The sequence below is a fragment of the Trichomycterus rosablanca genome, chromosome 21 (genome assembly GCF_030014385.1).
Source record: "Trichomycterus rosablanca isolate fTriRos1 chromosome 21, fTriRos1.hap1, whole genome shotgun sequence".
NCBI lineage: Eukaryota > Metazoa > Chordata > Actinopteri > Siluriformes > Trichomycteridae > Trichomycterus > Trichomycterus rosablanca.
This window is the reverse complement of record NC_086008.1, coordinates 641725-664509: the sequence shown is the minus strand read 5'-3', so window position 1 is coordinate 664509 and position 22785 is coordinate 641725. Positions and strand designations below refer to the sequence as shown.

Here is a 22785-nt window from a genome sequence, read left to right as displayed (position 1 = left end):
ACCTTCTAAGCCTGTCCGTGGAGCAGCTCTGTGACAGCAGCCTGTCACTAAACATGCTCGTTTGTTTTTTATTAAACGTCCCAACTTTTACTGAAATGTGGTTTGGACATTGTAAAAATCATGTTGGCGATCTGGTGGTTAAATCATGAAACTGCATCTGTAAAATTCCTACAAATACAAAATTTAAAATAATCCACATTTGTGTTGTTATTATTTTATCATTAATGTATTTATTCAGCTTTATTCTGATACTGGTTGTGGTACTGGCTCACTCACAGCATAGATGTATATAATACAGTATATTACCAAAGCTTTACCAAAGGAAAACAATCATAACAAAAGAAGGTAAAATATAAAACAGTAACAGTAATGACCAGGACAGCACATTAACCTCAATACAGTAGCAATGATGGTAATAAGATTAAGAAAAGCTTAATTGTCATTGTACGAATAGACACAGAGTTGAATTGGTAGGAGGAACACTGGTTCTTGGAGTATAGCAGGTTCCTCTGTGTGTGAATTTGCCACTAAAATGAGAGATTAGGTAAGATTTTATCTTGCAACGTTACATCAGCTTTCAAGAATATAGAGATATAAAGAATGATTACTTAAAGAAGTATAATTGGCCTGAAAAGTATTAAACAAAGTTTAACAAATGTTGCACTGTTTTCTTTTTTAAAAGGTATTGCACATTGTTTAAGTTTACACTAGCTAAAACTAGTCCTAATCATACCTGACTTCCTACAATATAAAACTAATAATCTAAATTTAATATTAAACATGAGTGTCTGTAAACTTTTGACTTTAACTGTGTTTTCCTGAATAAGGCTCATAGGAAACGTAACACTGAATTTAATAAGATTTAAGGGCACTTGGTTAACATGTTTATTGTTGTTTGCGTTGGTAAATGGGATATTTTGTCAGTTTTTCCTTTAAAATGCATTAAAAATAAATGAATTCTGTATAAACGCTACAGAGAGACACGTTTTATTCTGTCTCACACAGAGTGGCGGATCTTTATCTTTAAAATATCTCTGCTCAAAGCTCCACAGAGCAGAAACGATTCTGATTGGTTTATGATTAAAAAGAAGGCGGGACTTAGAGTGGCCAGCGCGAGGCTGGATACGTTACAAACCGCATAATAATGAGCTACATAGTGTGTAAAAATAGCAAACCAGAGCATAAATAGTGCCTTAATCTAGCACACTGTTTAGTATAGTAGTGTTTAATTTGGAACACAGCCAGGAATGATTTTTAATAATGATCCTAAAATCAAATGAAAAATAAATATTACCAGCACGTGAACTCTTAATAAAATGCAACACAGCCTGTTTGTGAATAAAGCATTAAATCATAAAGAATGGAAATATAAACAAATTCAAGTACATTTCAATAAAATAGCTTTTTGTTTCTAAATGTTTCTAAAACACATTTTATACAGTCAGAGTTTATAAGTATTCAAACTTTGTTTTGTTATTAAATATAATTCACATATCCACGTTACAAATAAACACATAGTATTTTTACTTTATATTATTTTTACTGTTTATTTTACTTTGTACTGTATATAAACTAAAGACATTTTATTTCTGAATGGTCTACAGGGACTTTTATTTTGTACTGTCTCTGCCGGCTGCTGTGTGAAGTTTACTTTTGACAGAAATCTGTAAATTAGCACGTTTAATTTTTTACAAGGTAAAATTCTATTTATCTTTATTATTATTTGTTTCTGTATAATAATAATAATAATGCGGTTTTATGTTTTGTATTTTTTCTCTATTACTAAGAACTAAGCTAACTTTATGCTAAACTGTAGCGTTAGCTTAGCGTAGTTTTAGCTTAGCATAGCATAGCATAGCATAGCCAGCTTAGTCAGAAGTTAACAGTAACTTATGTTTAACTTTATGTTTGCTTTTATATGGAAATGAAGTAAATTGTTTGTATTATATATGATTATTTATGTTGTATAATTCTTTTAACCATATTAAAACATGATATCTCTGTGGTTGTTCATTAGATATGACAGCTAGCTAATGAGCAAATCAGAGCTATACTGTCAATAAAACAAACCTTTATTATAATAATAGTAATAATAATAATAATAATAATAATTATTATTATTCTAGTATTATGTTAGATATAATTATTCGAGATTAATTTCATGTTCATCAACAGATCTAATCTGCCAGCTGTTATTCAGTCTGATTACAGTTATACTTAAAATAATATATAAAAATTAACAATAAATCTGTTTGTCTGATTATATAAATGTATGTTCTGATAAAGTAAGCGCACAGATCACTTAGATCTAACAATCTAAGTTGAATAGCTGACAGAGCTGTACGATATATTGATGTGTATCATTATCATGACAACAATAATGATATTTAATCTGCAGAACAGAAGTGTGACTGTGTTCCAGAGGTAGCAAATTATAAATACAGCCTTAATTATCTTGAACAGTCTGATAATAAACAGATTAAATCAATTATTAGACAGTCTGTAGAGCCTAAAGTTAAGAGTTTAGGTGTTTTATGAACCCCTGCCTAAAAAGCGTATGATTTTGAATAGTGGATTTATAGATGTCACACTGCTCTCTGTCTCCAGTGTGTATCAGACACTATACGTCCCTTTTAGATCCTAAATTCATGGAATTGACCGCGTTCACCTGTGTGTGTTTCAGGATTATCAGGAGGAGATGGCGTGTTCTACAGTTCCTTTAGATGAACAGCAGGTAACTGAAGCTTTAGGACCACACGGTACAGAGAGAACGCTTCCAGCTCTGGTAAGATTTATCTTGCACTTAAAACGATATCATGTACCTTAGCTTTTCAGTTCATTAATTAAACGTGTACACTGATGAGCCAAAACATTAAAACCAACCCCCAAAAGGGTGCATGTGAGGGATCTATTAGATGTTGGGCTGATAGAGGTTCCTCGAAGTTCACGTGCTGAATGGAGCACATCTGATCAGCCTAAGGAACTTTTATAAGGACCAGATTGTTATGTAGATACCACCGGAACCCTTCTGATGCCTTGGTGGAGATGTTTTGGCAGCATATTAGTCGGCAGGTCCAAATGTTTCGGCTCATCGGTGTATATTGTGTCACCGTAAGCCTGTCAGTTATGATGGTGTGTATCCTGTATCGTGTGTTTAATCTGATGTTGTAGCACCCTGATCGCAAAGAGGAGCGGGGCTTCCTGCCGTACAAACCCCCGCCCGACGCCGACTCACCTGCTCAGGTGGAGGAGTTTCTGGAGCATGCTCAGTTCATCGCTGAGGACCTGGACTGGCTGCTGGGTTTACCTCATGATAAATTCTGGTGCCAGGTAACTCTCAACCCACCAGTCTAATCACACAATATGACCCAAAGTATGTGGACACCTGACTCTTTGTGAGTACCACTGTTACCTCGTGGTCTTATATTCTCTCTCTCTCTCTCTGTGTGTTATTAGGTGGTGTTTGATGAGTCTTTACAGAGGTGTTTAGACTCGTACCTGCGCCTGGCTCCTCGTGGTATCGACTCCTCCTGCCTGTCTCTCTCTCCGGCCGTGTCGAACGCACAGCGCCTCCTCCATCGCTCCGTCTTCATGGTCTTCCTCAGAATGGCCACGCACAAAGAGTCCAAGGTTCGTTCACCCGTTAATAATAATAAGAACGTTCGTGCGTCATCTGTCTGTCGCACGAGCCCGACAGCCGGCGGTTATTGGCTGTGCCTGAGGGAGGGAGATCGTTCAAACCGAAAATGGTCCTGTTGCTGTTACTGCAGTTTGCAGTTAGCCCTCAGCTGGTGGAGAAGCCCTCAGCGACTCCTACTGTCACTGGTACCCTCCTACAGTGGAAAAGGGGGAACAGTGTTACTGCTGCTGGTCAACAACAATATTTTTCTTTCCTTCAGGAGAACTTCATCACTCCTGCTGTGTTTGGGGAAATCATTTATGACAACTTCCTCTTCGACATTCCCAAAATTCTGGATCTGTGTGTGTTGTTCGGCAGAGGAAATTCCCAACTGCTGCAGAAAATGATGGGTAAGCTCTTCATCCCGACAAGCAGAAGTCAGATTTCCAAAATATATTCCTGATTACTTTTATTTTCGTGTGTTTGGTACTCCTGATGGTTTTAGATCTTCAGATTAAAATTAATGTAAGATGTAGAACCACAAAATTACGTTTTTAAATCAGCATAAAAAAAGTTATTCAATAACAACTAGACACCCAATCTTCATTACTCCAGCTTCAGCGTGTAGCAGCACTGTGTTACAATCAAAGTAAATACTAAAATACACATATTATTTTAATATATTAGTCTGAAAGGATTTCGGACCATATTTCAGGCTCTGGGACCCCAGCAATCCAGAGTCAGAAGACTTGGAACAATAATACTAATAGTCTTGAAATACTGGACCAACCAAATATTATTAAACATTGTGGTTATAGTGTTTAGGGGCGGCACGGTGGCTCGGTGGGTAGCGCTGTCGCCTCACAACAAGAAGGTCCTGGGTTCGATCCCCAGGCGGGGCGGTCCGGGTCCTTTCTGTGCGGAGTTTGCATGTTCTCCCCGTGTCCGCGTGGGTTTCCTCCGGGTACTCCGGTTTCCTCCCACAGTCCAAAAACATGCCACCAGTTAATTGGAAACACTGATGAAATACCTAGCCGCTAGATGCACTAGTGCATTGTAGTGCCGGTCCCAAGCCCGGATAAATTAGGGAGGGTCGTGTCAGGAAGGGCATCCGGCGTAAAAATTGTGCCAAATCGATGAGCGATCATGAGGATGACTCGCTGTGGCGACCCCTGAAAAAGGGAAAAAGCCGAAAGAAGAAGAAGATTGTGGTTATAGTGTTTAGAGTCTGGATACTATGTAGATGGAATAATGCATTCTGCTGTATAACAGAAAAGTACGATGATGGTCCGGTCATCAGTCCTCTTATTTAGGTTATGAAGCAGGTCACATGAGGCTTAGCGTGGCTCTTCATACATGATACCGCCGTGTGGGTCATAAGAAGCTGCCGCAGATCGGACACGTGTCGGATCGGGCGTGTGGTGATCCGGCTCTCCGTAATCAGGTGGGGGGTTTGGAAGCGACAGTAGATTCACAATCGGGAATTGGATATGACAAAAAGTCTGTGGAAAGAAATTGAGGAAAACAGGAGGGGCAAATACTTTTTTTCCCTCTGCATTGTATCGGGTCAGACAGGGGATTTTATTACAGTTTGCGTTGTGTACCGATGAATTAACGACATGCGTTTATTTTTATAGAGAACATCTTCAAACAACAGCCCGGTTACTACGGCGACCTGAACGAGACTGTACCCTCCATCATTCAGGTGAGCGTTTCATCATGGGCAGTCGTAGCCTAGTGGTTAAGGTACTGGACCAGTAATCAGAAGGTTGCCGGTTCAAGCCTCACCACTGCCAGGTTGCCACTGTTGGGCCCTTGAGCGAGGCCCTTAACCCTTAATTGCTTAAATTGTACACTGTCACTGTAATGTAAGTCGCTTTGGATAAAAGCGTCTGTTAAATGCCGAAAATGTAAATGTACATCATGGTTTCAGCTGAAACACACCTGCTGTTCACACCTAATATAACAATTCCTCGTGTGTGTGTGTGTGTGTGTGTGTGTGTGTGTGTGTGTGTGTGTGTGTGTGTGTGTGTGTGAAGGTGTTCGGTACCATCCTGGGGAAGTGTGGACTGCAGTCAGAGGAGCTGAGCAGCAATGAACCTCTTAAACTCAACACGCACCCACGCCTCACTGCCATGACCATGAAAGAGGAGGTGCGTATTTAGCTGTGTGCACTACATGGCCAAAAGTATGTGGACACTCCTCCTAATAAATGACTTTATAAGTGTTCTTACCTCACCTGTTGCTAAGAGGTGTGCACAATGAACCACATGAACCTGGGGTAACACGCCTTCTCGTCCTACAGCGGTGCCTGAACTCGCTCCCAAAATCTTTTCCAAAAGAGTGGAGGCTGTTCTAGAGGCAAAAGTGTAGGCGACAGCTTCATACTTAACCCAGTGGTTGCAGAGATGGATGTTTAACAAGCTCATGGAAAACTGTCCATGTATTTGTTGGCTCTATAGAACATACGAACAACACACACTCCTCTAGCGAGCTTTCTACAGGATTTTGGAGTGTGTGTGTGGGAATTTGACTCTTCAGGTACTAAGATAGCATGACTTGAAAGTGCTGAAAGTGTTTATTGAGGTCGAGATCAGAAGTCGTTATGAACCTCCCTTTGATGCACAGGGAACTGGAACAGGAAAGAGCCTTCCCCAACCTGTTGGCACAAAGTAAAAGGCTTGTTATGTGTGTGTGTGTGTGTGTGTGTGTGTGTGTGTGTAGGATTTCTCTGAGCTGGTGTGCTACCTGTGTGATACCTGCACCACCATCCACTCGTTCCTGGACATTTTCCCTGAAGCCTGTAACACCTTCCATCAACACGGCTTTCTCAACAGGTCTCACACACACGCGCGCACGCACACACACACACACACACACACACACACACACACACACACACACACACACACACGCTCATTAACATTAACCAGTTATCATTTGTGTTTAATGTTCCAGACTCTCCTCGTTCTATGAGATGGCGCTGCCTGAGATGGAGAGAGTCGTGACGAAGAGGAACTTTGATAAATAGTTAGTACTGTGTGTGTGTGTGTGTGTGTGTGTGTGTGTGTGTGTGTGTGTGTGTGTGTGCGCGCACTGATGACCCACTACAATCTCAGAAGGGTTCCTGTGGCATCTGGTACTAGGATGTCACCAGCAGCTCCATGGGATCATCTACAGAACATCCTGGTTCTTCTCTGATGTCCAGTTTTGGCCGGTGGACAGGAGATGCATGGGGACTCTGACCGGTACAGAAGGGTTTGATGCTCTGTGTGTGGATCACCAGGATTAATCATCTGCGGTTTGATCCACAGTGGATCTTCTGTTGGTACCAGACGCCACAGCCTTCACGTCCTCCTCATACCTCTGTGGGTGGGGGCTCACCACGCCCGCCTGTGACGGCCTTTACTAACGATCTGGTCCTGATCAAAGTCCCTCTGGTCTTTTTTTTTTTTAATCAGATCTGCTGCGTTCAACACAGGAGCTACGAGGAACCTCCGTCAGATCAACATCTAATCGATCCCTCACCCTCACGTGCACGTTTTTCGGGGTGGTTCTAATGTTGTGGCTCATCAGTGTGCACCGAAGCAAAAATAATTTTCGGTGTATTTCAATGAATTAAAAAGAATGTATTTCAGTACTCAGGATGATTTGTGGAGACGATTGTCACACTCCCGCAGGAGAATGCTGGATATAGCACACACACTGCTCCAACACACCTGCCTACAACCCATTCTAGAGGGGTAAGAACACACACACACACACACACACACACACACACACACACACACACACACACACACACACCAGCCTGACCCTGTGTTCAGTATCGTTTCTTTATTTATTCTACATCTGAGCCACGTTTGCTTCCTCCAGGTCTGAAAACACGGTTGCTCATGTTGAGGACTTCCTTCAGACCTTCACCGTGTTCCTACAGGAGAAAAGGTGAATAGTAGCGGTACAGGTAGACACACCTGGGCTCAGAAGTTTACACACACTTGAGATTGCTGTGATTTCTGAATCTGCCTGTGCATGTCCGTGTTTGTCAATCTGATTGGCTACAGACAGTAGCTTAGCGATTTAACGTTTTAACGTTTTGCGTTCGTGCAGCGTTCAAGTGCCTCACGTTTACCGGTTAATCTGCACTATGAGGCGTCCTAGCGATCCTACGGCAATTCAGTTAGCAATCTCTTATGCCTGGTCCACACTACACGATTTTTGCCCTGATTTTCGCTCGGCGTTCGCTCGGCTCTTGATCGCTATGTGTGAACTACCCGACAACTCGATCCGAGCGCTCGGCGACCGAAGAGAGATTTCTAGCATGTCAGATATCTGGATCTGAGTTGCTCGACTGGCAGTGAGTGCTGTGTCGAACAGCCAATGAGAATGCAAGATACGGTGTGAGGGGAAACGCAGGTGAGGAGTGTAAACAGGTGGTACAGGGAGGTAATATAGTTTATATCAGAATACATCAGCACACACACACAAGTTTTACAGTATTTCTGACCTGATCGTCCTCTACAAAACACCCACGCTGCATTGCAAACAATGTTTATTAACCTCCAACTCACTATAGAACAATCCCTGCTGCTCGTGTTGCCAAATCCACTCGGATTCATTTATTTTTCCTCTTTCATTTTTGGACGTGGTGTCGTTAAACGCCTCGTCACTTCTCACGTGACGAAACGTATTTTGGGAGAGCAGAGAAGCTCGCCTGCGATTCCAGTTGGTGATAGACGGTGCAGTGTGAAACCCTCGATCGCCGATCAGTCGTGTAGTGTGAAATACACACCGACCTGAAGGACTCCCGATTACAAGAGATCCAGACGTGTAGCGTGAACTGTACAGCGACCCGACCACTCGGAAAGTCGTGTAGTGTGAACTTGGCATTAGTCGAAACAACCAAGATGTGGAAGTGTAAATCAGCTAAAAACACGGTTCGGGTAACTGAGTTTGGAAAACTAACAACCAATTCTGTGGGGGGGTCAAAACACGGAGGAGAATTTTGGTATATGAGACAGAACATGACGCTGGATGTTCTAGGTTTACATTCGACTATTAATATAGCTGTGCTGTGTATCGGAGCTTCATTTATTCTATCATTTACTTTATGAGGGTAATTTAATGAAAAATGAGCTCTGTGTTTAGTAGTAGTAACTAACTGTAGTTCCTAATGTGGTCACTAGTTGGCGACAGCTCCTCGTTGTGAGTAGTACAGCTCACTGTGTTTGTGTATCTGCAGGTTCCTAGCCGATTACGACGAGGTGTTTCCTGTAGCCGAGGACGTGAGTCTCCTTCAGCAGGCCTTCCCTCACCTGTATCCTTTAGCTATAATGTGTTTCAGTAGTGTGTGTGTGTGTGTGTGTGTGTGTGTGTGTGTGTGTGTGTGTGTGTTATCGACCATAACCTGCACCCTGTCAGAGATGAAACCCGAACGTCGTACCTGTTACACGCTGTTGAGTCTGCATGGGAGAGTACGGGGAAGAAACGCCCTTCACACCTGTCAGCCAATCACAGCGAAGCATTCGCAGCGTTCTCCGATCCCTCTCGGACGCATGCGGACGAAAAGAGGGAGGAGCCTGCAGGGGCGGAGTGTACGATCGACTTTCCTCAGAAGGGAGCCAATGTAAGATCTAACCCGTTACCGTGCACGTGACGCCGTCAGTCCGTTTTCTTCCGCACGTTCCTGTACGCCGTTGTGTTTCTGTTCTTCCTCCTGTAGGGGGCAGAGTGCAGCGTGAGTGCCGGAGAGCTGGAGTCTCTGCTCTCTCACATCCGAGATTTGCTGCCGGACCTGGGCGAGGGTTTCCTGCTGTCCTGTCTCCGGACGTACGGCTACGACAGCGAGCTGGTCATCAACAACATCCTGGAGGACAGACTGACGCCCGAGCTCAGTCAGCTGGACAGGAACCTGCCCAGGTGAACCTCCCGAACGCACGCAGATACGGACGGGCTGGACGTACAGGCGAACGTTCGAGTTAGTGATACGTGTGTTGTCGCTGCCGCCCCCTACAGGCCGGCGAAGGAAGCACCAGCAGCGGTGCTCAACTCCAGATCCAACGTGTTTCACGATGACGAGTTTGACGTGTTTACTCGCGATAAGGTGGATATGAGCCGCGTGTGGCGGGGAAGGAGGTGAGCCCTCACTGGATATGTCCAAATGGTGCAAAACGGCCTCGTCGCGGGCACCTCAATGGTTACCAGGAGTGTGTGTGTGTGTGTGTGTGTGTGTGTGTTAGACAGGGCGAGAGCGTGAAAGCCATGCTCGATGACAAGCAGCACATCAATGATCAGAGGGACCGCTATCGCTCCTACCAGACCGTCGTTGATGAGGTTCCCATAGCAACAGGCCACTCGGGTGACCAAGACGGCGCTTCGTACGTCGACGACGACTACGACGACGACTACGACGACACGTACGACATCAACCAGGTGGGCGCTAACGACCTGGACGAGGACGACGAACTGCTTAACCGCAGGTACGATACGCGTCGTCAATCATCAGGTTATACACTATGTGACCGAAAGTATCTGGACACCCCTCTGAGCAAGGTTCAGGAAAGCCTAGCTCTCGCATTTCCCATCATCCTACACTCCCTAGATGAGAAGAGGGCGTGTCTAAATCCTCGGCTCCCTTAAAGTGCTCCTACCGAGGCGCTTTAATTCTGAGTGGTGATCCGACCGAATGACGAGGGAGCGCCCGACGCCTCCTCGGCGCCGAGGATCAATCCCAGCATTCAGTGCGGCACGACTCTTCTCACAAAACTACAAACGTGGCGGACGAATAAACGCGGAGCAACCAACAGAGTTCCTTTCACGTAGATAAATTCTCATAGATGTGTAATCTGTATATAAAGGTGTGATTATATATGAGTGGGTTTATATGTAAATTGGGGCGTCGGGTCACCAGGTTCTCACACAGACCCTGGGTTTCATGAGGTTGGGGTAGAGGAACTCCCTGTCTTATTGTTTAACATCAGCAGCTGACAAATCCCCACAGACATATTCCAATATTTTCCAGAAGAGTGGACGCTCGGTTTATATCACTGCCCACGGTTTCCGGTGTCCACATACTTGTGGCCATATAGTGTATGTATACGTCGTTACTTTCACAGTAAGACATACCGACACACTGTGCTATTCTTTACATGCTGATATTTTCCTCGTGCCCTCTGCAGACCGTTTACGACCCCCCAGGTCCTCAGAAGAGGACGAGCAGAGGAAGAGGAGGAGGATGACGATGAGGAAGGACGGGACGAATCAAAGGTGCTTTATATCAGACCGGATTCACACGATGGACGCTTCGTGTACAGCGAGACCAGGCGCCGTACAGTGACGCACCCTAGACAGGACGCCAATCCATCTATAGCTAATCATGTCTGTGTGTTCCGGTGGGGATTGGAACCCTGGATACCAGCAGTAGTGTGCTAACGTGATTTACTGCCGCGCCACTCGAGCGCTCGTATATAATACATATAAAATCATATCAAATAAGATAAAAAATGTGTTAATTCTTATTAAAGAGCTTTTTGCTTCCACAACAAGGTCAGAACAAAAAAAAAAAAGATCTGCATTATCCCAATTTAATCATATCCAATGCCAAGGGGAGACGGATCAACCCACTCCGAGACATGTCCAGTCTGCAATAAGGTGCAGATCCAGGGTTACAGCTCCACATGTATCTGTGTTTATCTGGATTCTCCTCCCTGTTTCACTTTTAAACTTGTGTTACAGCTCCAGCTTCTGAGAAACGCTGAGAATCAGAATCAGCTTCTCCCAGAGTCTAAAACGCTTCTGGTTGAAAATAAAGCTTAACGTGGTTTAATGTAGTAAAAGAAGGAGACAGGAGCACTAAACTTCTCTTCATTATTACTGCTCATAAGTTCCTCCACTAATCACATTCCTCACTCGCTGTTTTACTACAATAAGTCGCGCCTGAGCCGCTCTTACCGCCTCGTATCAAACAGTTCGTCTCATTGGAGGAGCTTTGACGAGGTCAGCGAACCGGGTCGACGTAACAAAAGTTTCTCGTGTGAATGCGCCCTAACCTGAATGTATTTCAGCCAGGTAAACCAGTGCTGATCTCACACACCTGTCGGCTGTGTGTGTTTGTGTAGGAGGAAGCAGTAAAGCGAGATCACTTCCTGCAGGACCCGGCGCTGCTGAGAGAGAGAGCCGAGGCCCGGCGGGCCGCCATGCAGAGCCGACGAGGGTGAGGACAACCACCAGTACTGTTGTTCCTAACTAGATCAGTGAATGATTATTATCATTTATATAAATAATACTGTTTATAATGTTATACATATCATTTATACTGTGTGGAAAAGGATCAAAAGTATGTGGACATCTGACCATGAGCTTAATATGGAGTTGGGAGGCTCTCGGCATGATTTAGGAGTACGGTATGATTAGTGAGGTCAGGCACTGATGCTGGACGGGAAGATCTGTTGGCATACAATTCATTCCAGAGGTGTAGAGTAGGGTTAAGGGTCATGCAGGATTGGGAAAGGGCCTTCCCCAAACTTGTCACACAGTTAGAATTGTAATTTGTTATACTAGCTGTCGATTTTGTAGAGCTGAATCATAAAGCAGGGTGTCCACATACTTTTGGCCGTCCAGCGTAGGCGTCGGGTGCAAACGGGAACCGGATGTGTTTAAACGCGTCACGTCTTTCTAATCGCATCCGACAGCTACAGACCTCCACCCGCCAGCAACGTGGTGGGCGGGCCGAAGGGGCGCGGCCAGACTCGGGAGACCGACCGGGACCGGCGCAGGAAGGAGGCGAACAAGGGCCGAGGGGCCAATCACGGTCGCCGGGCCATGGCCGACAGGAAGAGGAACAAGGGCATGATCCCGTCCTGATGGGTCCCCGTTGCCGTGGGAACAGATGCTGCTTAAGTGTTCGGTTCCTGGAGAACCGAGTTTGTAGGACTGGGCTGAAGGACCAGGAACCCGTTCTTATTTTAATAATGATTAGTAATGGAGTTATTGATTTGAACCACACAGGAAATGATTCCAGTAATGTAGTCCACGGGGGAGGGGGGGGGGGTATGGGTTCTTACCCACTGTTCAGTCCCACCCGACGTGTTCTCCAGACTGTACTGGGATCGCTCTCTGGCGGGTGAAAAGAAACGTTCTCTATACCAATTCTGTCCTTGTTCTCTAGATTTCCCCCGTTATCTTCCAATTTAGTCATTTCCACTTCCCACTTCCACAATCCACGGTCTGATCAAAGAGAGTCGGATCACCACACGCCCCCTCTGACACGTGTCCAATCTGCACCTCTTCTTATCACCCGCCGGTGTTCCCACAAAGAGCCGTATCGCGTACGGAGAGCCACGCTGGCCAAACCCCCCTCCCTCCCTCCCTCCCTCCCTCAGACACGCCCGATCGTGTTCCAACATTGCCAGCAACCCGAGCGCCCTCAGATTCTGCCCTCTTGATCACTTATTTAAGTTAATAATAATAATAGGACGCTCAGGTGGAAGAGTGGTAAATTACGCCAGCCCTACCCCACTACCGCTTGGATCCAGGGTTTGAATTCCCAGTGGTGCTGTCGACCAGTCAGGCGTCTACATACAGACATGCTGGGGTGGCCAAGGTACTGCAGGGATTCCAGGGAAAACGGACCAGGATAAAAGGGTTAAAAACATGAAAATTTAATAATAATAATAATAATAATAATATGTTCCTGATTATCGGCTTACTGAGATGCACTGGAACCCTGACTGTGTACATGCTGCTTGTATGTCTAGTGTCAGCTGGATTGAGAACGGAGATGCACTTAATGAACAGGAATGACAAATAAACGTTGTTTTTCCATGTTGTTTCTTTTTTTCCCACACAATTTAGTCATTTCCAATTCCCCACCACAGTCCCTCTGCCCCCTTGCACCACCTTGCTGTGTTTAACACCAGGCAGTGGTGGACTTCCTCCGCTACTTGTGCAGATGCCTCGACCAGACAGCAGGAGTCGCTGTTGCTTCCAAAGGAAAAACTCCATATGAGCTTCTCTAGATTAGATTAGATGCCTGGTGGGCGACCGGACAGGCTGGTAGCCCCGCTGACACTCTTACCCCTTGTAATCTAATCACTGAGGCCCTGGTTAGGATGATGCAGTTCCACGTATTTATTACATTCTATAGATCTGGGCTTGGGACCTGCACTAAGGGTGCACTGATGGTGTCCAGTAGGGCTGTCGCGCTAACCGCAATTTTGAAATATCGCGGTTTAGACCAGCCAACCGCAGGGCGTGCCAAGCAACCGCATCACCGCGATATTCACGTTTTTTCTTTCTTCCTTCTCTTTTTTGTTGCAGGGTCCATCTTGTTTTACGCTTACATTCAGGCGTAATAAATGTTAAATAAATTCATGATGAAAATGAGCTAAGAGCGACATTTTCCCACAACCTGTTCGCATCTGTTGCTGCTGAGTGTCAATGGCAACATGAATTATAGGCAGGTTTATTAATGATTAAATTAAGTTCACACACAATAAAATACTTGTAATTTAGACTATATTTAAACAGCCTCGGTGTACTAAACACTTAATGAGGGTTAATATGGCATTGCAGCCTGCAAATATTCTCTTACTGGGTTGCTGGAATGATTTAAATGTATTTTTTTGTTGAATAAAAATGTATTGAAATGAATAATAACTTAAAATGTAGTTTATATTGTTATGTTAATTATAGTTACTAAATAGATGGTTAATAGTGGCGCATTAATAACCGGGCTAGATTTGCTCTGCTCTGTAAAGTCGCATGCAGGTACAGTACACGTGTATTAGTGCAGCGAGCACCATCGGAGAGACTGTTAGTGCTGTCGGGAACATCGCTACCCCACTCAGATCCTCTCTGGAACCACAGCAGGTGAACATGTTGGTTTTTCTAGCGCGCATGATAACGCAGGTTTAAGCTCTTACAGACTTTATTCTTTATTCTATTTTTTACCATATTTTGATTAGATGTGCATTTAAAATATTTAGTCTAAACACTTTTTTTTTTCGTTTTACAGTGTTTATCTAACCTAGGCTAGAAGCTAAATTTAAACCTTTTATTAATAGAGAAAAGACGCGCATCCCTGCTCTGTTCTGTATTTAACATTAAACACACATTTCATTTGTCCTAAAGCCGCCTCATCTTCATCATTATAAAGCAATAATATATCCAATCATAACCTAACAATGAAGCTTGTTTATATATAGCTCTAAAATCCAGATCCATTAAGTCATTTTCAAAAACAAAAATTGAGACATTGAGATATTGAGACAGGCTGAATATCGCAAGGGGAAATTCTTTCACCGCGACAGCCCTAGGTGGGTATACAATTACTGACTGTACCAAATATGTTGCTGTGCACACTGTCGCCCCCTGTACCTTATTAATAAATAATAATATTAGTAGGACCCCACCGAGTAGATGATGTTTGGGTGCTGGATCGTTCTCAGCGCTGCTCTGTGTATGTATGAGTGAGTGCAGCAGGTGCAGCAGTGTTGTTGGGATTTTTTTTTTAACCATGCACGTTCATCTTCATCCAGTGGCTTCAGCTGTAGCCTAGCAGTTCGGGTACTGGACCCGTAATCGAAAGGTCGCTGGTTCAAACCCCACCACTACCAGGTTCCCACTGTTGGACCCTTGAGTGAGGCCCTTAACCCTTAATTGTTTTAGACAGTATACTGTCACGGCACTGTAAGTGCTGAAAATGTAAATGTAAATGTAAATATTTGTGGTTGGAGCTTCAGTCTCATCCCAACAACACTGCTGCACCTGCTGCACTCACTCATACATACACAGAACGGCGCACAGTGCAGCGCTGAGTATCAGATATTATCTGGTCAGTGGGAGTTCTATTGGGGTCCCTTTCCCCTTTAGAGGGGGGAACAAGGTGCACAGAGCTACAGATGAGCTACAGTTAGTCATTGTATACCCAGAAGTAAGTATAAATCACAGGTGTTCCTAATAAAGTGCTCAGTGAAGGTGTTTTTCTCTTGGTTCCGATTTTAATTAAATGCAGATCAAAATTTATCATAAATGTATTTGATTTTATTTGGCATTTTTGCTACCGTCCCAACTTTTTTTGAAACAGGGGGGTTTGTATATTTCATTACAATATGATCTCCTCTTCACTCTAAAGCTGCGGCGCTGTAACTGTGGTCCAGGACCCTCAGATTCGGGGCACGGGGGGGTCGGTAGGATCTTTCCTCTGGTTCAGACACCATCGGTCTGTAGATCCGAGTCGTTCACACACACACGCCGCCGCCCTGAGGTCGTATTTACAGCAGACCTGGAGAAGCCGTCCTCGTACTGACGTCTACAGGTCATCGAGTCAGCACAGGTTACCTGCAGGGGAGAGAAGATTGGGATGGTGATGAGACACGCCCGGTTCCTCGGCGTCGTCAGTACCGAGGTGTGTGATGGGTGTGAGAGTTACCGAGGACGCAGCGTTTACAGAGAGGACACGTCTGCTGCAGGAGGAGCCACGGATCCACACAGTCCCTGTGGAACTCATGTAGACACGGTAACACCCGTAAACACTGCACACACACGCACACACACACACACACACAGGGGGGGCAACTTAACGACTTTTATATCCAGACACTGGGGTGGCTCGGTGGGTAGCACTGTCGCCACAGCAAGAAGGTCCTGGGTTCGATCCCCGGCTGGAGCGGTCTGGGTCCTTTCTGTGTGGAGTTTGCATGTTCTCCCCGTGTCTGTGTGGGTTTCCTCCAGGAGCTCCGGTTTCCTCCCACAGTACAAAGGTGTGTAAGTGAGATGGAGACACTAAATTGTGTGTGTGTGTGTGTGTGTTACCTGTTTGTGTGTTACCTGTGTGTGTGTGTGTGTGTGTGTGTTACCTGGTTGTGTGTGTGTGTTACCTGGTTGTGTGTGTGTGTTACCTGGTTGTGTGTGTGTGTTACCTGGTTGTGTGTGTGTGTGTGTGTGTTACCTGGTTGTGTGTGTGTGTGTGTGTGTTACCTGGTTGTGTGTGTGTGTGTGTGTGTGTGTGTGTTACCTGGTTGTGTGTGTGTGTGTGTGTGTTACCTGGTTGTGAGTGTGTGTGTGTGTGTGTTACCTGGTTGTGTGTGTGTGTGTGTGTGTGTGTTACCTGTGTGTGTGTGTGTGTGTGTGTGTTACCTGGTTGTGAGTGTGTGTGTGTGTGTGTGTGTGACTTGGTTGTGTGTGTGTGTTACCTGGTTGTGTGTGTGTGTGTGAGACTTGGTTGTGTGTGTGTGTGTGTGTGTGTGTGTGTGTTACCTGGTTGTGTGTGTGTGTGTGTGTTAGTTACCTGGTTGCGTGTGTGTGTGTGTTACCTGGTTGTGTGTATGTGTGTTACCTGGTTGTGTGTGTGTGTGTGTGTTAGTTACCTGGTTGCGTGTGTGTGTGTGTGTGTTACCTGGTTGTGTGTGTACTGCTCTAAACACACAGCACAGGCGTCTGTATCCGGTTGAGCCGTGTGCGCTTTCGTTCGGTATCTTCTGGTCTTTAACACTGACAGTTTGTTCAGCAGCTCCTGTTTGGGGTGAAGCTGTGAGAGAAAGAGGAATAAATATTCACACCCTATTCAATTAGTCGTATCCGATTCCCCGAAGGTATTTCCCCTCTACTTTTGGGCTGCAGACCTCCCCTCCGACATGTGTGCAGCACCGACCGTTTCATATGGAGATCTGTATCGTGCACGGAGTCACGCACTGATCTCCATTATCCCCCGTCACTGTGTGTGTACCATCGATCATCCAGCAGAGGGCGTAACTGCAGCACTCCCTCGGACGCCCGGCTGGCTGTTTCTGAGGGTGAGGAGCAACTGCTGCCTCTGCTGGCTGGTCGAGGCGACCGCACTAGTGTGTCTCTCTGTAAGTGATACGGTGGTTAAGGTACTGAACTAGTACTGAACTGGAAGGTTGCAAATTTAATCCCCACTACTGCCAATATGCCACTGTTGGGCCCCTGGACAAGGCCCTTAACTCTCAATTGTTTGAGAATGCTAAAAGCCTTTGCTGAATATTATAAATGTAAACGATACGGCTCTGGCAGGTGAAAGAAGCGGTAGGAGACTGCATGAGTGATGTGTGATAGTCTGCAGCTCTCCTGGGTCAGAGTGGAGGTCTGAAGCAGCTGAGAAATTTACAATATGAGAACTGGATATGACTAAATTGAGTATAAAAGGACGCTACGAGTAGAACAACAGCGAGCGGTCCGAGTGCGTCTGGATGTTCCTACCTGTAGGTGGTCATCCAGCTGGTGGTCCTGGTACTGCCACCGGGCCTGCACCATCACGCCGGTGGAGAGGATGAGAGCGATCAACACCACCGTGTTCCACAGCTGCTGCAGATACTTCTGATCAAGCACACATACACTCCACGGTCAAAAGTATTCGGACACCCCTCCTAATTACTGAATTATAAGTGTATAAAACGGGTTCTTTGCTATTAGCTTTGTGTCAACAGTTTGATTTGATTTGATTTTTTTGATTTTATTGAACCATTTCATATTTTATAAATAGATACAATACCTCCTATAAAAAACTGAAACAGTCAGGGATAACACAAAAAGTCCATAGACTTATTTCCATTGTGGTCCCTAATTTCCTAGTTTGGGGAAGGCCCTTGCCTAAAAGCCGTCTATCACTAAATAAAATACACACTTCACCCTCCTGAAGATGAACGACTGCGTGTCAGTGCACAGTCAGTGTTGGTACCTGTACAGGTGAGTTGGTCTCTCCGGTACAGACCACGCCCTGCCACTCCCCGAAACGGCCCCATCTGGAGCGACCGCAGCTCGACCACAGGGTAAGAGTCGCACCCTGTGACGCACAAAGAATTATTAGAACGAGCTGAACACAGAACTGTGATGGTGTGAGTGTTGGAACTCACCATGTTGTTCTGTAGGAACGTTCTGTATGTGATTCTCGCGGTGGCATGAAGACTCCTACAAACAGAGCAGAGTTCATTCTAATGATATTACATGTACACTACACGGTCAGAAGTATTTGGATGCCTGACCGTAAGCTTGTCGGCCGTCCAGGTTCAAAAACAAACCATATTATAATATTGTGCCAGTTCAGTCAAAAGATGACCTGTATGACTGGGTGCTGACAGTTAAGAGCTAGTTCTTCTGGGGTTGAGGAACCAAACCAGATTTTTGTAGACAATGTGAGGGTAAACTTGATGAACAGTCAAGTTTTGGTGATGGGTCTTCTGATGGAACACACCACCAGGTAAACAGCCTGAAACACTGTTAGCTTATCCGAAACAAAGTAGGGGTTCCATGCTCTGTACGGTGAAGCCCTGCATCCCAGCACTGTTGGGCCCCTGAGCGAGACCCTGTAAACACTATTTTAACCGGATCAGAAGTGAAGTAATAAAGGAACTCACGACGGTTTGATTACGGTGTTACCTGAGCAGAACGCTGAACAGTTTGGTGACGTTCTCCGTGTTCTGGATGATGATGATGGGTTTTGAGAGAACCTGAGACAGATCCATCTATTAAACAGAGAGATGATCACCATTATTCATCCCCACCGTCATGTAAACCGTTCATCAGTGGGAGTCCAGGAATCCATCCCCAACCCTGCAGGCTGATCAAATACTCGTCAAACGTCTACGTGTCTACATGTGGTGTTCCTGACGTGTTCTTTACGTGTTCCTGACATGTTCCTGACGTGTTCTTTACGTGTTCCTGACGTGTTCCTGACATGTTCCTGACGTGTTCTTGAAGTGTTCTTTACGTGTTCCTGACATGTTCCTGACGTGTTCCTGATGTGTTCTTTACGTGTTCCTGACGTGTTCTTTACGTGTTCCTGACATGTTCCTGATGTGTTCCTGACGTGTTCTTTACGTGTTCTTTACGTGTTCCTGACATGTTCCTGACGTGTTCCTGATGTGTTCTTTACGTGTTCCTGACATGTTCTTTACGTGTTCCTCACATGTTCCTGATGTGTTCCTGACGTGTTCCTGACGTGTTCTTTACGTGTTCTTTACGTGTTCCTGACGTGTTCTTGATGTATCTTTACGTGTTCCTGATGTTTTCCTGACGTGTTCTTGATGTGTTCTTTACGTGTTCCTGACGTGTTCCTGATGTGTTCTTAATGTGTTCCTGAGCTCTGATGTGTTCCTGACATGTTCCTGATGTGTTCCTGACATGTTCCTGATGTGTTCCTGACATGTTCCTGATGTGTTCCTGACATGTTCCTGACATGTTCCTGACGTGTTCTTGATGTTTTCCTGACATGTTCTTGACGTGTTCTTGATGTGTTCCTGACATGTTCTTGATGTGTTCCTGACGTGTTCCTGATGTTTTCCTGACATGTTCTTGATGTGTTCTTGATGTGTTCCTGACATGTTCTTGATGTTTTCCTGACATGTTCTTGATGTGTTCCTGACGTGTTCCTGATGTTTTCCTGACATGTTCTTGATGTGTTCCTGACGTGTTCCTGACATGTTCCTGATGTTTTCCTGACATGTTCTTGACGTGTTCCTGATGTTTTCCTGACATGTTCTTGACGTGTTCCTGATGTTTTCCTGACATGTTCTTGACGTGTTCCTGACATGTTCCTGACGTGTTCTTGATGTGTTCCTGACATGTTCTTGATGTGTTCCTGACGTGTTCCTGACATGTTCCTGATGTTTTCCTGACATGTTCTTGACGTGTTCTTGATGTGTTCCTGACATGTTCTTGATGTGTTCCTGACGTGTTCTTGACGTGTTCCTGAGCTCTGGTGTGTTTCAGTAGAACAGTGCTCTTACCTCTCTCATGCTGTTCTGGTTTAACACCAGGATGATGAGTGCAGACGCTCCCAGCACCAACGCTCTCTTCATCTGGAACCATCATCATCATCCAGATATTTAAGACAACAATAATAATAAACAATTAATGTTAATAATAATCATATAATAATAATAATTTCAAATAAAATTGCTTTAAAGCATTGTAAAGATGGTGTGTGTGTGTGTGTGTGTGTGTGTGTGTGTGTGTGTGTGTGTTTGATCTGCTGACCTTGTTAACGACAGCAGAAGCGAACGATTCCTGATTTGTTCCCTCCTGCATTTGGACTGGTACCACACCTATCCAGGGCTTTGAGCTCTGACCATCATCTTCATCACCATCATCATCACTCGTCGTCTCCTCATGTTCCTCTTTCATCTGGAATAAGAAAGTCTAACATCAATCACAGCTCATCACCACCTCATCTCAGAACTTTGCAGCTCCAAGTGTTGGCATAAAAGGTGGCATCTAATTATTAATTGGAAGATCTGATAACCACATGATGTTGGCACATGATCTCCAGCAAATTTCCAGTGGTGGGATACATATTTTTCACTGGAGAACATTTTGCCTCTCTAACCCTCTTCCTCACTGTATGTAAAGGGAAATAATACACTTGCATCCTCATCTAAGCAGGTTTATTACAGCCTCTGTTGTTTTTATTCAAGTGTATCAACAATTTAGAGCCGTTTCCTGAATATAATCATTTCATTTTTGCACAATATGGCCAGAAGTATGTGGACATCTGATCATGACCGTGTCTATGTTTACATGAAGTGTGATGTCAGTTCTTACCAGCCTGAGATCTCCCTGCAGTTCCTGCTCTGTGTTGGCAGGATGTTCTGGACCACGTTCCTCCTGACCCAGAAGTTCTCCCTGTAACACCACCGGACTGCTGCTGGGTTCCTGCTGCACCCAAACCTGCACCAGAACCCCCTGGTCCTCCCTCTCTTCCTGCCACGGTTCCCCCTGCACTGCCTCTACAGCCTCACAGTGGCACGATCTCACCCACAGTGCCACCCAAAGCACCCAGACCCAGCACCCACTGCCCTGCAGCGCCATGATGATCAGATACTGAGGAGTTTGTACAGGAGGAACAGTGATGGAACAGTGATGGAAGAGTCTCAGACCCGGGCTGAGTGATCAGCTGCTGCTCTGTTTACATTTCACTCTCGGTACACACGGAGCTGCACACGCCACCGCCACCTGCCGGCAGCACGCAATACTGCACACACGTCACCTGTCCGAACAATAAATTCGTTCATTGTATTAGATTTAAATATTGAAGTTTATGTATAGCAGATCAAACTATGCGAATTAAAGAATAGTTTCTAATAATAAGCGAAATATACAGGATTTGTAACGCTGTATTGTAAATTAGGTGTAGTTACATAATCTAGCCAGCAGGTGGCAGCACTGTGTTACTTCACCGCTTGTTTTTCTAAATGCCACCCGTTTTCCACAAGCCCGCAAAATGATTCAGTTCAGTGATTCGATTCGCAAACGGCTCTTGTTTTTTATTCAAATATCTTAGTTCAAATGATTCGGTGCGTTAAATAACAAACACACGTACAACTGCAATCAGAAACGTTCACCCCGCAAATAAAATAATGATGAATAACTCTTAAAGTGTCTGCAAAGCGAGATTTGCTTTAAATGAAGTTTATATAAGTAGAATGAAGAAAGAAAATGAATAATGTGTTATTTTAGAGCAGCAGATTGTTTTGTTTCTGCTGTCAATTCATAATTATTCAGCCCATACAGAATGTTGCTGATCTTAAAACCTTAAAACCTGCTAGTCTGTAGGACTTAAAGTTGGGTAACAACACGATTAAACTATAGAGACTCATTAACCAGCCTTCATCTGCAAGGTGTGTTGCATTCCACCAAAATGATAAGATAATAGCCACTACCATGCTGATATATTATGTACAATAATATATGCTCCTTATGCATTTTATTAAGTTTATTGTGGAAGATCCACCGCGACCCTGTTCAGAATAAGCCATTAAGTGAAAATGCTTATTCCTGTATTGAATGGAATCGACTCTGGAATCGATTCATTTAATCTCTCGACTCACTAACCGTGACGTTTCTCGAATTTCGCCCTGCTCGACACGCTCTGTCGCGATGTGATGGACTTCTTTGCTGCCCAATCAGTTACCAAAGTCAATACGAACTCGCCAATCAAAAAACAATAATGTCAGTGACACTAGCCAATCCTCGCACGGAAGGCGGGATCTGTCAAAATACAGGCGGCCGCGGATGACCAAGGTTGCGTCCCAAATCACACCCTGCCTCCCTTATTCGGAGTGTATATGTAGCGCATATTGAGTGCTAATGTGACACACTGTTTAGTACGGTAATCTTCGGTTTGGAACGCAACCCGATTCTTTCCGTTA

General features: G+C 44.8%; 2 protein-coding genes across 2 annotated transcripts; one reads left to right on the top strand and one right to left on the bottom strand.

The window, feature by feature from the left end:
- Positions 1-1615: 1615 nt before the first annotated feature.
- Positions 1616-13441, top strand: ascc2 (activating signal cointegrator 1 complex subunit 2). The gene is made up of 19 exons (XM_063017911.1): positions 1616-1695; positions 2684-2785; positions 3172-3330; positions 3457-3630; positions 3900-4029; positions 5257-5324; positions 5659-5772; positions 6344-6456; positions 6578-6649; positions 7258-7362; positions 7496-7564; positions 8862-8936; positions 9041-9245; positions 9342-9538; positions 9635-9754; positions 9859-10098; positions 10798-10885; positions 11737-11831; positions 12310-13441. The coding sequence occupies exons 2-19, from the start codon at positions 2699-2701 to the stop codon at positions 12479-12481; spliced, it is 2283 nt and encodes a 760-aa protein (XP_062873981.1). The 5' UTR covers positions 1616-1695; positions 2684-2698; the 3' UTR covers positions 12482-13441.
- A 2198-nt stretch (positions 13442-15639) lies between these two features.
- Positions 15640-21540, bottom strand: rnf215 (ring finger protein 215). The gene is made up of 10 exons (XM_063017743.1): positions 21179-21540; positions 20615-20761; positions 20365-20436; positions 19016-19101; positions 18493-18547; positions 18318-18422; positions 17840-17956; positions 17016-17147; positions 16050-16152; positions 15640-15958 (listed from the first exon to the last, which is right to left on the bottom strand). Exons 1-10 carry the CDS (start codon positions 21443-21445, stop codon positions 15945-15947), a joined length of 1098 nt encoding a protein of 365 aa, XP_062873813.1. The 5' UTR covers positions 21446-21540; the 3' UTR covers positions 15640-15944.
- Between the last annotated feature and the right edge of the window lie 1245 nt (positions 21541-22785).

Excerpts from the sequence above, each read along its gene's own strand:
- ascc2 (XM_063017911.1), top strand. The coding sequence starts at position 2,699 with ATGGCGTGTTCTACAGTTCCTTTAGATGAACAGCAGGTAACTGAAGCT. Across the intron at positions 3,631-3,899 it reads CCACGCACAAAGAGTCCAAG|GAGAACTTCATCACTCCTGC; the intron begins GTTCGTTCACCC and ends TCTTTCCTTCAG. Across the intron at positions 9,246-9,341 it reads TTCCTCAGAAGGGAGCCAAT|GGGGCAGAGTGCAGCGTGAG; the intron begins GTAAGATCTAAC and ends TTCCTCCTGTAG.
- rnf215 (XM_063017743.1), bottom strand. The coding sequence starts at position 21,445 with ATGGCGCTGCAGGGCAGTGGGTGCTGGGTCTGGGTGCTTTGGGTGGCA. Across the intron at positions 19,102-20,364 it reads ACCAGAACAGCATGAGAGAG|ATGGATCTGTCTCAGGTTCT; the intron begins GTAAGAGCACTG and ends TCTGTTTAATAG. Across the intron at positions 17,957-18,317 it reads AGACCAACTCACCTGTACAG|AAGTATCTGCAGCAGCTGTG; the intron begins GTACCAACACTG and ends GTGCTTGATCAG.